The sequence below is a fragment of the Nicotiana attenuata genome, unplaced genomic scaffold, assembly GCF_001879085.1.
Source record: "Nicotiana attenuata strain UT unplaced genomic scaffold, NIATTr2, whole genome shotgun sequence".
Taxonomy (NCBI): Eukaryota; Viridiplantae; Streptophyta; class Magnoliopsida; order Solanales; family Solanaceae; genus Nicotiana; species Nicotiana attenuata.
Window position 1 is genome coordinate 15,737 of NW_017673634.1, and position 14,924 is coordinate 30,660.

General features: G+C 44.5%; 1 protein-coding gene across 1 annotated transcript; it reads left to right on the top strand.

The window, feature by feature from the left end:
* The first annotated feature begins 12,113 nt into the window (after positions 1-12,113).
* Positions 12,114-13,249, top strand: LOC109216905. The gene is made up of 2 exons (XM_019381123.1): positions 12,114-12,242; positions 12,626-13,249. The coding sequence occupies exons 1-2, from the start codon at positions 12,114-12,116 to the stop codon at positions 13,247-13,249; spliced, it is 753 nt and encodes a 250-aa protein (XP_019236668.1).
* Positions 13,250-14,924: the final 1,675 nt, after the last annotated feature.

Genomic DNA, 14,924 nt, shown 5'->3' on the forward strand with positions numbered 1-14,924 from the left:
GCTCGATTATCTCGGGGGCCTCGAGGTGAGCTAAGAGTAAGCAAAGTATGAACAATAAAGTAAAAATAATAAAGCTGAAGAACAATTAGGGCGCACAGCAAACGAGAAAGGCAGAGTAGAATATTCTATTGCAGTGAGTCAGATGTCTTTTACAAAGATTGGGGTCCCCTTTATATAGAAGAGGAAAACCCTAATATGGTACATTTCCAATAATGGTAAAAAATTCTATTGGTACAGCTGTATAACAACCTAGTACGGACTTGTACTATTTTGTACAAATCTTATCCCTTATTTCATACTCTGACCCACGTGTCCTTGAGAAATTCCCGCTCTTTCTTGAGTGTCATCGAAATTGTACTGGCCTCGAGGAAGATGACGTCGGGTCTTCGATTTTCTCGAGGTACGCATTTTCCAGTCAGCTCTGGTCCTGAACTCGAGTCCCGAGGTTCTGTTGAGTCTTCGAAATCGAGCTCCCCGATTTCGACCGTATACAGATAGTCCCCGCGTTTCTTAGAATGTAATGATAAGAAACAATCTGATTCTAGCCCCTTCGATGTCCCAATCCTGATATCAATCTGGTGAGGTCAGTGGTTCGTACAACTGAAAAGTCGTGCAAAAGTTACGCCTACACAGTTTTCGAAAAACCTTTAATGAAAGACGGCTATTGGTCGCCCGTTTAGCTTCTCCAACACGCTTAGACAGCCTCTATAAATACTTCAATCCTTCATTCTTCAGACTTTTACTTTTACAATACCATCAACTCCTTTCTGCACTTATTCCTCCCTTGTGCCTATTTCTTAACCTGCTCCTTCTCCTTCTTCTGAATTTTCACAACAAAAATGGCAAAAACCTTCTAAGACAGTTCCTCAAAAAGAGAAGGCCTCTTCGTCTTCTCGCCCATCGAAGAGAAAAATAGTGGTACCTCCTAGCATTGAGGAGTGTACCCCCAGGCTTTGTGATACGTCTTCCAATTTCAAGGTCGACAAGCCTACTTCGGTTCCAGGACGATGTGAACCCATGTCTCGGTATATTAGCTTAATTACCGATCTTAAACAAGTGAAGGCAGATTGCTGTTTGGGGAGACGAAGTGCATGTGGAGATCCCTTCACCTAACGAGGACATTACCACTCACAAAGCGGGGTACCTAAGTGTATACACATACCCATTTACCTTAGGTCCCGTAGATCCCTCTTTGCCCTTTCCAGACCCAGTGATCCTTGACTTCTGTCAACAATACCAACCGACACTTGGCCAAATTTATCCTTCCTTTTGGCAGATTGTTTACCTAATCAGGTACTTTTCGAGCAAAGTCGAGGGGATGCACTTTACCCTCGATCATCTGATAAGATTATACAGCCCCCGTCTCTATCGAGGAGGTCTGATAAAGTTGCAACGTCGATCTCCGAAGTCCTTCTTTGCTAGCATCGATGAGGATAAAGACCGAGGGTGGATGAGCCGCTTCGTTCAAGTTAGGACCTCCGATCTGATTCTCGCTGAAAAGATGCCGTTCCCCGAGGAATGGAATACGAAGCGTAAGTACAGACCTATCAGGCATGTTTCATTACATAGACTTCTTCCTTTTCATTTGAATTAATTCCCTTTTGATGATGCAGCCGTTGATTGGTATCCAGGCGCGGTTGCGGACCTCCCGGGCTGGGTTCGGCAACTAGCTTATACTTTTACATATGCCGAGCGCGTTTGGCGCGATTTGGCCAAAGGCCGATGGGAGGCCAAAAACCACGGTGAGTCCTTGTTATTCGCATATTCAAATCCCTTAGTGAAACATTCCTCAGCAATACACTTATCTCTATGCTTGTGCAGGCCTCAGAGATGTTGTTTCGATGAGACCGCACCCACCTGGCGAGGGAGAGACCAAAAAACCTGCCAAGGACAAGAAAAGAAGGAAAGGGTTGCCGGCGGAGTCCCCGAAGCCAAAAAAGGCCAAACTTCGAAAACCTAGGGCCAGTACGGTGGCCTTGACTCCTGAAGCTGTGGTACATCTTCGTGATGAGGACGAAGAGGCCGAGGAAGAAGATGTTCGCCCGTTAATAACTCGGAGAGGAGGAGGCGCCGATCCTTCAAAGGCTGCTGAGCCGGAGGTCACCGAAGCGATTCATCCTCAAGCTGAGGAAGTTCCCAGGGGGAGTTTGAGCAAGGTTCTCGAACCTACTAGTGGCAAGGAAGTGCCCCGCCCTGAAGGGCACTTGGTCGATGAAATCAGCGAACCTGGCACTGAGGTTCCTCGAAGGCGAGAGAAGGCCTCGATAGAGCCACTCGGGGTGATTGATGTAGATGACTCTCTGCTAGGCTCGTCATTTTCTGAGGGTGAAATGCGGGATGCCCACGATATAAAGACTCCTGATGTGGGAACATCCCACGGGGAGAATGACATCTTCGACGAATGCCTTGCCGGGATCGAAAAGGGCCCCGATCTTGACGCCCCGTTCATCCTCGAAGAGGCTGAGAAGCTTCGGAAGCAGGTAAATTTTGACTTAACAACTACACTCAGAGTTTGATTCTTGCTTTTCTGACCTCTTTCCTTTGCGTTTAGTCTGCGATGCTCTTCGATCAGGCTTTTTCCAAGTCTCGAACTGAGCTTGCCCGCTGTGAAGATGAGCTCAGGAAGCTTTCGTCGGAGATGGACGAACTCAAGGTTCTCTATGCCAAAAGTGAGGGGGAACTCAATGATCTTCGAGCTAGTTCTGTGAAGGCTTCCCAAGAGAGGGCCGAGCTCGTTGCAAAGGTAATATATCCTTTGTGGGCGTATTTTGTACTTATTTGTTTTGGCGTCTAATGTTCCACCTTTGCAGTTTCAGGAAAAGGCCGACCTGGTGGAGCAGCTCCGGGATGAGCTTAAGACCAAAGTGGTTGAAACCCTCGGGTGGAAGAAAAATATGGATTGCTTGGCCTTTGAAAATGACAGTCTTCAGGAACAGCTGGCCTCGGCCGAGAGTCAGCTTCGGAGTGCAAAGGAGGAGGGTCGTAGATTTAAGGAGCTTCACACTGAGACGGCCGCTGAGTTATCTAAGGTTAAGTCCGAAGCTGATGCGTTCGTGTTTTCATACCGAACTGATGCTGCGGCTGCCAATGCTCGGGCTAGGGAGGTATCTACTGCAGCTGAGCTTAAGTTATCCTGCGCCGTCAATTATGCTCGACTGGAATCTCGGAGGCATACTCTTGAGGAAGTGCATGCCAAAGGCTTTGACCTTTCTGTAGAAATTGAGAAGGTGAAGGTTTTGGAAGAAGAGGCAGCTGCCTGCTCTCTACTGATGAGGATTCTCACCGCGGCTCCGAGAGTTGGGAGGACGAAGACGAAGTCCCCGAAGAGGAAAATGCCCCCGAAGATCAGGCTGCTGAAAATCAGACCACCAAAGATGTAATTCCGGTGAATGCTGCCTCCGAGCGAGTGACCCCGATAATAGACTAGGTCCTTTTTAATTTCTTTGTTTTATGTAAGGGCTCCGTGGGGGGAGTTTTGCAAGTGTGTTTTGTGAATATAAAGGAACTTGGTTTGTGGCAAATCTCATTTTTCTTTATTTATAGAAAATTCGCTTGTACAACCCAAATTATCGGCCTGAATGTAGGTTCGAACTTAGAACGCAATGAACACTTAGGTTCTTTACTGATTAACACGGTGCCTCTTGAGGTCTTAGGTAATTCTCGAGCTTAGATCGAGCTTGTATGACGCGACCTTTGGACCCGAGTTGAATGAGAACGGGGTCTTGGCCCCTATTTTCTTGACTTCCCTCGGCCTCGTGCTTCTAAGATTAAGAAACAATTTGGGCCTCGATGTTCCCTAGTCTTTTAGGATGATGTCATACCTGTGACGTAGGCGCTTGAAGTGACCGAAAATGTCATGTCAACGCTCTTCCCCAGAACATCAAATGCGCACCAGTGTCGGTCGACCACTTGCGTCGCCAAAATTGTCACCTCTTTTCACCGCCTTTCTATAAATATGAGGTTATCCGATTTGGACAAAGACTATGTTCATTCACCATTTTTACTCTGGTTCTTTTCCCTCCTTATTTTTTCATTTAACCATCTGCTTCCATGATTCAAAACCTGTGAACTCCTGGTCACATGGCAGCAACTTTAGCAGTTACGCCAAGGCTTTTCTTTTCGAAGCTTCGATTTGAAGCAACGAAAAAGGGGCGCAAAACCTTTCCTATATCAGGAGATATGCGACCTTTTCCCTGTTGGTCATCTCTCTTAACTTTAACCTGGTGCAACACTTCATTCCTTCTGCTTTCTATGGAGGCGAGGTGGTACTATCATCTACTAACTTTTGCATCCCACACCGGTACATCGTCTCAGGGAGTGGCTTTAGGACAAGACCCATACTCGCCAAGTTTTCCACCAGGCCACAATTTTCTCCGCTTGTTAAAAGTTTTTGCTCTTTGATAGGCTGTAGCCTTTTCATCATCTATTGATATCTCGGAGGAGGTTCCTGAAGGCACCGCTCTCGAGGATATGGCCCTTTAAGTGTATTAGGTTCTTGGCTTTGTTTTTGCTTCCTTGTTCCTGTGTAAGGACCCCTCGTAGGTGTTGTAAATATATTTTGTAACTATCTCTTGGAAATACAAAAGGATTTTATTTTTGTCTCATATTTGGCTTGTGTTGGATCTTGTTCATATTTGTTGAAAATTCGGTCTTGTAATTTAAATGACCGATTCGAGTTCTGGTTTGGGTCATGACGGCCCTTAGGTTTCTAACCGATCAATGTAATACTACTTGAGGCCTTTGTTAGCCCTTGAGCTAAGCTTAAATTGATGTGAATAGGAATTCTTGGGTTCGTGTTGACCGAGAGCAAGGTCTCGAATCTGACATAAAGTTATCCTTTAGACTTCGTGGATAATCCCCGAGTGAGAACTTTCTCGAGCTCAGGTAGCCTTTGGGCTTAGTGGTCAAGTAAGTATTTGCTCGAACTCGAACTAAAGTTAGCCCTTAGGCTTCGTGGATAGTCCCCGAGTTGAATTTTCTCAAACTTGGGTAGCCCTTGGGCTTGGTGATCGAGTGAGTATTTGCTCAAACTCGAAATAAAGTTAGCCCTTAGGATTTTTTATATCGGCCCTTAGGCTCTTATATATTGGCCCTTAGGCTCTTTAAGTTGGGGCGATTCGGCCTCCAAAATGGCTATAATTTTTTCCTCTTTTCGGCAAAAGTCTTTCTGAAAATTTTGTATGCCTTAGCACGCATTTTTGGTACCCGTCTGGGTTTGTCGAAGGTCCGATTGATTGGAACCTCGTTTGTAATGCAGCGTTAATTGTATACCTCTTGAGGTTTTTTCGAAAGCTGATGTTATCGAAGCCTTCGCATTATTCGAGGGCTGATTATATCGAAGCCCCTTATAATTTGTTTTTGCCGAGGGTAGCCTGATTTAACCGGATTTTTTCGAAGTACATGAAGGCCTTTTAGTTTTATGGCGGAAGTCGGATGTTTACGAACCGCATTATTTTGGCCGTAGCCTTTTCATATGACTGTAGTCTTTTATATGGCCGCAACCTTAGTCCCCGAGTGTGATGGCCTTGGCCTTAATATCGAGGGGATGCCTCTTTGAGGTCCTGTGAGCTCGAGTGTGCCTCTTTGAGGTCTTATAAGTTCGAGCGTGCCTCTTTGAGGTCTTATAAGTTCGAGCGTTCAATGACTCGACGTGTCGATCGTCGGCGACAGTCCCCAGTATTTGGGTGTATTCGGGGTCCCTTGAGCCGTTAAATGTGAAAAATAGTAGACTTCTTTGAGGCACAAAGTATTTTGATATAATAAGAATGCTTCTTCAAATAATTGATATATGCGTACATGTTTTGCTGCTGGGGGCTCGGCTATTTTACATGGACACGGTTCATTTGACCGTTTGGCCTATTACAACGTTCCCCTATCAAGGTCCTCCTATGAATTGCTTCTATCGAGAAGCGTCCTCCGAAGGTGGTCCCTCCCTCCCAGTGTTCGAGGTTGATTGAAAAGAAGCCTTTAGTACTTGTTGAATATTCCTTAGGTAGCATATAGGTGTTGCCTCGTTAAAAACCTTGCTGGTAAAACCCATTTGGGATAAAACCCGATCTAAGGGAAAAAGAGTGCAACGCATGCTTTAAAACCCATGATCTTCGAGCTGAAATGTGCCTCGATGTTTCCAATCGAACATCTGCAAGGAGTTAGTTTTAAATACGAATGAAAAAAAAGGGTGGGAGGTCATACCTCAACAGTAATAGCGTTTGAGCAACGATACATTCCAATTGTTTGGTAGTTGCTTGATAACTAGGGATTTTGACGCATTTTATACTCCTTCTTGCTTATGCTTTGATTAGAAAGTCATACAAAATAGTCCCAAAAGGCTCACAAGTTGTGCTTGATTGCAGGTTTGATCATCAAAGTGACGAGATGTCAAAGATCAGCTCAAACGGAGTAAAACTTGCACAAGTGCCAAAGACAAGACAAGCTCAGGCTAAACAGGCCTAGTGCGGCCACACACCACTGTGTGCGGTTCGCACTAGGAGATTCAGATAGGTGATTTTCAGGTCAAGAGGCAGTGCGGCCGCACTACCATTTATTGCGGTCCGCACTAAGATCAACGCGGCCGCAGTCCATTCTCTGCGGTCTGCGGTGAGGAGAATCAGAGAGTTGCCATTTTCAGAGTTTTAAGCCTCCGCGGTCCGCGGTCCATTTTACGCGGACTGCACTAGAAGCCTCCGCGGCCGCAGTCCATTCTGTGCGGTCCGCGATGCCAAGATTCAGAGAGCTGTTTTTCAAGACCAAAGCCCCAGTGCGGACCGCGATCCATTTTGTGCGGTCCGCACTAACCCCGTAGGGGCATTTTTGTCCAGATTTTTCAGCCTAGTATAAATAGCTTCTTTTTCCATTTTTAGGGTATCAGATATTGTAATTAAGCAGCTGCACTCTGGGTTCGACTTTCTAAGTCATTTTGGGAAATTTTTAGCTACTTTTAATCATTGAATCTTTGTATTTAACTTAGTGATTAATTAATATGAGCTTGTCTTCATCTATTTCTTGCTTTTCTACTTTAAATATGAGTAGCTAGACCCATAAGCTAGGGTTGTGGCTCAACCCTAGTGTGGGTAATTGATGGGTCTTGTATTTTAGGGCTAATTTGACTATGGGTGTTTGTTATTTGGGCCAATTTCATGGTTAATTTCTGAATTAGTGGTTGCAAACACTAGTTTGTGTTGAGTTGACTTGAGCTCTTCTTGAGAAAGAGAGCCTAAGTCTCCGAAAATTGGTCCAACAGTGAATTGGGGCGTACTCAAGAGATTGATAGCCCCAATTAAAGGGTTAAACCTCGACAGAGTAATACCCGAATTAAACCCTAGTTGCTTGTGCAAATTTGCATACCCAATTGGTCTTGAGAAAGCCAATTCGGGCGAAATCACTCAAACCACCGAGAGGTGTAGAGTGGGTAAAGTCGTGCAACGGTTATAACATATTCCCCAAACATGTCAAACGTGCTTTAGATTCAAGTACCCGTCAATTGACCACCTAGGCGGTAGTCACTACCCTAGTGCCTTTTAAACCTATTTGAACAACTCGTAGCATTATAACTCTTAGCATAATTTAGTTGTAATTACCATTTGTAGTTTGATAATAGTAGAAGTAAACAAAAACCCCAAAAATGAATAGAAGTGTAATTAAGAATACATACACAATTCTACACTAGATAGATTCTCGATTCCAAATTCTAGCTCTCTGTGGATTTGATCCCGATCCTAAATCGGGTAAAAGCTGCTCCGACCCTCTCTCGCTACTTAAATAGTAGTGTGGAGTAGGCTGCGATCACTGCTTGCCTTCCATTGTGCTAAGTTTGTAGGATCCTTTCCCCATGACTCTGGGGACGCGGTACGGTCCTTCCCAATCGGGGCCTGGCTTTCCTTTCTAAAATATCGAAGGTTCGTCCTTCTGTTGTAATACCTTTCAATCCTTTGTTTTTGGGCGGGCTCATGTTTTTCATCTAGTAGTGCGAGAGAAGTGTTCATAGCTTCACGATTTAAGTCCTCGGGTGGCATGCTGAGACTTGACGCTAGGTTCCCCGACTTTCACCGGAATCAATGCTTCAGACCCGTAAACCAAAGAAAACGGGGTCTCCCCCGTGCTCGATTTTGACGTTGTTCGGTATGCCTATTGTACTTCGGGCAACACTTCTCTCCATTTCCCCTTTGTATTATCTAACCTTTTCTTTAAGTCTCGAATGATGGTTTTGATTTTATCGGGGTTGATCTCGATATCCCTGCTCGACACCATGAAACCCAAGAACTTTCCCTAGCCGAATCCAAAAGCGCATTTCTCGGGGTTGAGCTTCATGTTGTACTTTCTTAGGATATCGATCATCACCGGCAAATGGGTCAAATGGTCCTCAGCGCACAGGGACTTAACTAGCATGTCATTAATATAAACTTCCATGGACTTGCCTATCTGATGTTCGAACATCTTATTAACTAGGCATTGATATGTGGCTCCTGCATTTTTAGCCCAAAGGGCATTACATTATAACAATACATACCATACTTCGTGATGAACGAAGTCTTTTCTTGGTCCTCCGGGTTCATTTGAATTTGGTTGTACCCGGAGTAGGCATCGAGAAAAGTAAGGATCTCGTGGCCGGCCGTAGCATCGATCAAACGATCGATGTTGGGCAATTGGAAGGAATCTTTAGGGCATGCCTTGTTCAAATCATTGTAGTCTACACACATTCTAAGTTTATTCCCCTTTTTAGGGACTACCACTACGTTAGCTAGCCATTCGGAATATTTTACTTCCCTAATGGACCCTATCTTGAGAAGTTTGGTTACCTTTTCTTTGACGAATGCAAACTTTACCTCGGACTGAGGTCTCCTCTTTTGCTTCACTGGTTTAAATCTGGGATCGACACTTAGTTGATGGGTAGTTATCTCTGGTGGGATCCCTGTCATATCTAAGTGGGACTAGGCGAAGAAATCAATGTTATTGATAAGAAATTGAATGTGTTTTTTCCTGAATTCGGGGATTAACCCCGTTGCCAGGTATACCTTTCGTTCTGGAAGATGCTCGATCGATACGGCATGCTCGAGTTCTTCGACCGTGGACTTCGTCGCATCCGATTCCTCAGGGGCAATGAAGGTTCTGGGGGTGAGGAAATCTTCTTCTTCGTCCTCGATCACCTGTCCCTCGGGCTCAACCGAGGGTATGGTCTGTGATTGCTATTTGGCCACCTGTTTTCCTTTGACTTTTCTGATGCAAATGGTGTCGATACCGGTGCCAAGTCATGTACTGCAAACATCTCCTTAGCTGCATGTTGTTCTCCATATACTGTTTTCACGCCATACTTTGTTGGGAAATTCATTATTTGATGAAGGGTCGATGGTACCGCTCTCATGCCATGGATCCACAACCTTCCAAGCAAAGCATTATACCTCATGTCACCTCCGATAACATGGAATTTGGTATCTAGTATGGTTCCGGCCACATTGACTGGGAGGATGATTTCCCCCTTTGTCATTTCACTTGCCATGTTGAAGCCATTCACGACTCGAGATGCTGGTATGATTTGACCGAGCAACCCGAGCTACTCTACGACCCTTGACCTGATTATATTTGCCGAACTATCTGGATCCACGAGAACACGTTTAACTTGAACTTTATTTAAAAGGATAGAAATTGCCAGAGCATCGTTGTGAGGCTGAGATAAGGCTTTGATGTCTTCTTCGCTGAATGTGAGGGTGTCCTCGGGCACGCAATCCCGAGTCCGCTTCTCCCTTATGATGGATACTTGGTACATTTGAATATCGGTCCCTGTGGGACGTCGAATCCACCGATGATCATGTGAATGACATGTTGAGGTTCTTCAGGTTCATTCTTCCTATTTACATCTCTCTCTCGGAAATGGTTCTTGGCCCGGTCGCTGAGAAATTCACGAAGATGCCCCTCGTTGAACAACCAGACTACCCCTTCTCTAAGCTGCCTGCAATCCTCGGTCTGATGCCCATGAGTATGATGATATTTGCACATCAAGTTGGGGTTCCTCTGGGAAGGATTAGTCTGTACAGGCTTGGGCCATCTAGTATCTCTAATTATGCCAATGGCTGAGATGATACCCGAGTCATCGACGCTGAAGTTGTACTCTGATAATCGGGACACCTCTACCGGTTCCGAGTGCCTATAAAACTCGGTTTTGCTCATGATTCCCCGGGAACTTTGACCTCGATCTACTCTTCGATAATTCCGAGGTATGTTACGCCTTGGAATGATCCTTCGATCTTCGATGTATGGATGATATCTTTCCTTGTTTGACCTTGACTCCCTGTATGCGTTTCCTGACTCCTTTGCTAGTAATCTGCTTGGGTAAACTGAGCCTGAGGGGCTCCCAACTGGTCATCCTCGACCCTAATTTTTGATTGGTACCTGTTATGCACATCCGTCCAAGTCACGGCGGGATATTCGATCAAGTTCCACTTCAGCTGCTTCGAAGCTATCAAACTTCGTTCATTTAGCCATTGTGTGAAGGCTTGTACGGCCAAGTCATCGGAGACTGGTGGTAACTCCACTCGTTCTGACTGGAAGCGGGATACAAACTCCCTCAGCATCTCGTTCTCCCTTTGCTTTATCTTGAATACATCGGACTTCCTTGTTGCGACTTTTATGGCACCGGCATGTGCCTTTATAAATAAGTCTGCCAACATGGCAAACGAATCAATAGAGTTAGGGGGTAAGTTATGGTACCAAATCATGGCACCCTTAGACAAGGTTTTTCCAAACTTTTTTAGCAAAACAGACTCAATCTCACTGTCTTTCAAATCATTTCCTTTTATGCCACAAGCATATGTGGTAATGTGCTCATCGGGATTAGTGGACCCGTTGTATTTTGGGATATCTGGAATCTGAAACTTCTTCGGGTTGGGCTTCGGAGCTGCACTCTCTGGGAATGGTTTCTGCACGAACTTCTTTGAGTCTAATCCTTTCAAAATCGGAGGTGCTCCCGGTATCTGGTCGACCCTTGAGTTGGATGTCTCCACCTTTTTTCCATTTTCTTCAAGTTTCTTTTCTCCAGACTCGATCCTCTTGGCTAGTTCTTCGAGCATTTTCATAATCGCGAGGTCAGTCCCCGAGCCACTTTCATTCAGGCCTCTCTGGCGTTGGTTCAGCACGCCGAGTGTTCACTGGTTCAACTGTGTTTGGAGTCTTATTGTCACTCTAAAGTTGAGCGATGGCGACTTGCTGATCTTGCAGCATCTCGAATATCACTTGGAGGCTGACTCCCCCTTCTTCCATTCCCGGTGTTCCTTGGTCCCCTGGCCGGGCTTCCCTACGTACATTCCTTACGGGGTCTGTGCCCGCATCCGTGTTTAGAGAGTTATGCAAACTGATATCAACTGGCTCTATATTTGGCACTCCTTCTAGGTTTATGGGTGGTACACCGACCCCTATACCACTGTTTTCTACGAGTCCCTCACTGTCATGAGCAGGTGCGTTTGCTGAGCTAGACATATCTTATCCTGAAATCAAAGAATCTTTGACAAGAAAAAGTGTGAAGAATAACGTGTGTTATCGCAAAACTAGCACTAAAATAATCACTATTATCTTTAGCCCCACGGTGGGCGCCAAACTGTTTACCTCAAAAAATGTGAGTAACAATTAAAGATAATTTATGGTTTTAAAGATATGTGATTTATTCCAATACTAGTGAATATACAAGTAATATTAGGTTTAAGTAAGAAGAATTGATGAAACAAACCAGTTTGTTAGAGCAATGGGGACCTCGAGCTCGATAATCTTGGGGGCCTCGAGGTGAGCTAAAAGTAAGCAAAGTATGAACAATAAAGTCAAAATAATAAAGCTGAAGAACAATTAGGGAGCACAGCAAACGAGAAAGGCAGAGTAGAATATTCCATTGCAGTGAGTCAGATGTATTTTACAAAGATTGGTGTCCCCTTTATATAGAAGGGGAAAACCCTAATATGGTACATTTCCAATTATGGCAAAGAATTCTATTGGTACAGCTGTATAACAACCTAGTACGGACTTGTACTATTTCGTACAAATCTTATCCCTTATTTAATACTCTGACCCACGTGTCCTTGAGAAATTCCCGCTTTTTCTTGAGTGTCATCGAAATTGTACTGCCCTCGAGGAAGATGACGCCGGGTCTTCGATTTTCTCAATGTACGCATTTTCCAGTAATCTCTGGTCTTTACTTCGTGCTGCCCGAACTCGAGTCCCGGGGTTCTGTTGAGTCTTTGAAATCGAGCTCCCCGATTTCGACCGTATACACTTGGTAAAATGCTCTTTTCTCTCTCCCCATCCCCCACTCCTTCTATTCTCTTACTGTTCCATTAGCTCCACAGATTCCTCCACCTCCATTACAGTGATATCTAACAATGATCCTCCTGATCATTTACCTATGCTACTTGATACACCACCTCAAAATCTCTCTAAATCCACCTTCCTAATAACCCTCTTAACTCCTTCACCAAACGACCTCCTGCCACTAGATCCCCAGCCCATCCTTTTGGACATTGATCTTAATGATGAATCGGATAACCCATATGATACAGATGATTTCATCCCTCTCAGACCGCTGACAAAGCTCGCTTGTATTCACCATTGAAGTGTTCCCTTATTGTTAAACTATTTGGCAAACTCATAGGTCATCAACTACTTAAAACTATGGAGCTCCGCGGAACCTATCAATCTCATTGACTTGGGGCATGCTTTTTTCCTTATCAAATTCGTCAACGAAGATAACATGCTTCATGCTCTCCACAATGGGCCATGGTTTGTTCTTGCTCATTTTCTTACAGTGCGTCGATGGGAGCCGAAGTTTGTAGCGTCCACTGCACAACTTGCCTACTCCGCAATATGGGCACATTTCCCTGAATTACCTATGGAGTATTACGATCTTGAACTCCTAAAATTAGTGGGAAATAAGCTTGGCCAACTTCTAAAATTTGACACCTGCACCTCCACTACAACCAGAGGCTGTTACGCCCGCATTTGCATTGAAATTCCGCTCGCCAAACCACTGAAAACTCATGTATATATTGGCACACATAATAAAATTGTCGTGTATGAGGGATTGAACATACTCTGCCTCCGCTGTGGGCGCATTGGTCATAACACCAAATCCTGTCCTTCTCATATTTTGACAGCTGAAACTCCCACCCCCTCTTCGCCATTGCCACCCTCCATAGCAGCCAACAATGCCCTTCCCTCACAAACTACAACTCTTGAAACCCCATGGCAAACAGTTAAGTTTTCTACAAGGTCGTGACCTCGCAATGGCACAAACAGCCCTCAGCCCCATCGCTCACCACCTTCACCTATACAACGTGCTTCTCCAACAAAACTCTTACACAATGCTATTTCCACTGATACTTCAGCACAAACAGGGACCCGAGGTACGTTCTCCACCTCTATACCTCCCAAAAACGCTCCCTTCATTCCCCGCTTCTTTAATTCCTCCACCCTATCCTTAATTAATTCTAATGAAGAATTACCTAAAACTAATAAACTACATCACCTTACTCTTAATCCCCCCCTTTTTACCGTCCAATAGTGTTCCTAATTTAGATAACCCCATAAACCCTAGCTCATTTCCCATAATTACTCCCACCCCTCGTACAACCTCACATCGAGCCCAAACGACTCAAGCAATGGCAGCCCAAGCCCACTCCCTCATTTCCGCCCCTAATATTTCTTCATTTGGTCCGTTACTCCCACTGTTCCCCCCATCCAGCCCAGCTACAACAAGTCCCAAACAATGATTCACCGCCTCCCCCTCATAGTTTTCCACCCCACCCCTCTCAAACCCAAATACAATCAAACACACATGTCCTTACACAACCAAATAGCTGCTCCACTCCAGTAAAAGCAAAAATTACTGAGTCATGCCCTACTTCCCCCTTTAACACTCCACTGTCCCCCCTATAAGTCCATATAATCTCCACTTCAGCCCTCCACCTGCTGAATCACCCAACAAGCCCACCTTTTCTTCCTGCCACTCAGTCCTTGATCGCAGCCAACTTCGCACTAATAATAAGTAGCAAGAGAGGGTCGCAATAGCTTTTACCTGATTTTGGGTCGGGATCGAATCCACAGAGAGCTAGGATTGGAATCGAGTACCTATCTAGTTTAGGATTGCGTATGTGTTCTTAATTGGTCTTCTATTCATTTTTGGTTTTTCTTTATATTCCACTATGATCAAATTACAAATTATAATTACAACTAAATTAGACTAAGAGTAAATTGCTACAAGTTGTATCTAATGGTTAAAAAGGCACTAGGGTAATGACTTTCACCTAGGTGGCTAATTCATGGGTAATTGCATCTAAGGCACGATTGACATGATTGGGGAAATATGTTATAACCGTTGCTCGATACTACCCACTCTACACCTCTCGATAGAAAGAGTGGTTTTGCCCAATTGACTCTCTCAAGATCAATTAAGTATGCATATTTGCCCAAGCAACTAGGGTTCAAGTCGGGTAATTACTCTCTCGAGGTTTAACCCTTTAATTGGGACTATCAAATCTCTTGAGTCCATCCCAATTCCTTGTTGAGTCAATTTTGGAGAACTAGGTTCTCTTTCTCAAGAAGAGCCTAAGTCAACATAGCACAAACCAGTGTTTGAAACCACCAATTCATAAATTAAACCATAAAATTGACCCAAATAACAAACACCCAGAATCAATCTAACCTTAAATCACAACACCCATCAATTACCCACACTAGGGTTGAGCCACAACCCTAGCTAATGGGTCTAGCTACTCATGCGTGAAGATAAAATCAGAGAAATAGATGAAGAGAAAGACATATTAATTAATTACTAAAGTAAATACAAAGTTTCAATGACTAAAACCACGTAAAGATGCCAAAAATGGCTAAGAAATATCGTCTCACGAGCGCAGCTACAATATTGTAATATCTGATACCCTAAAAATGGAAAA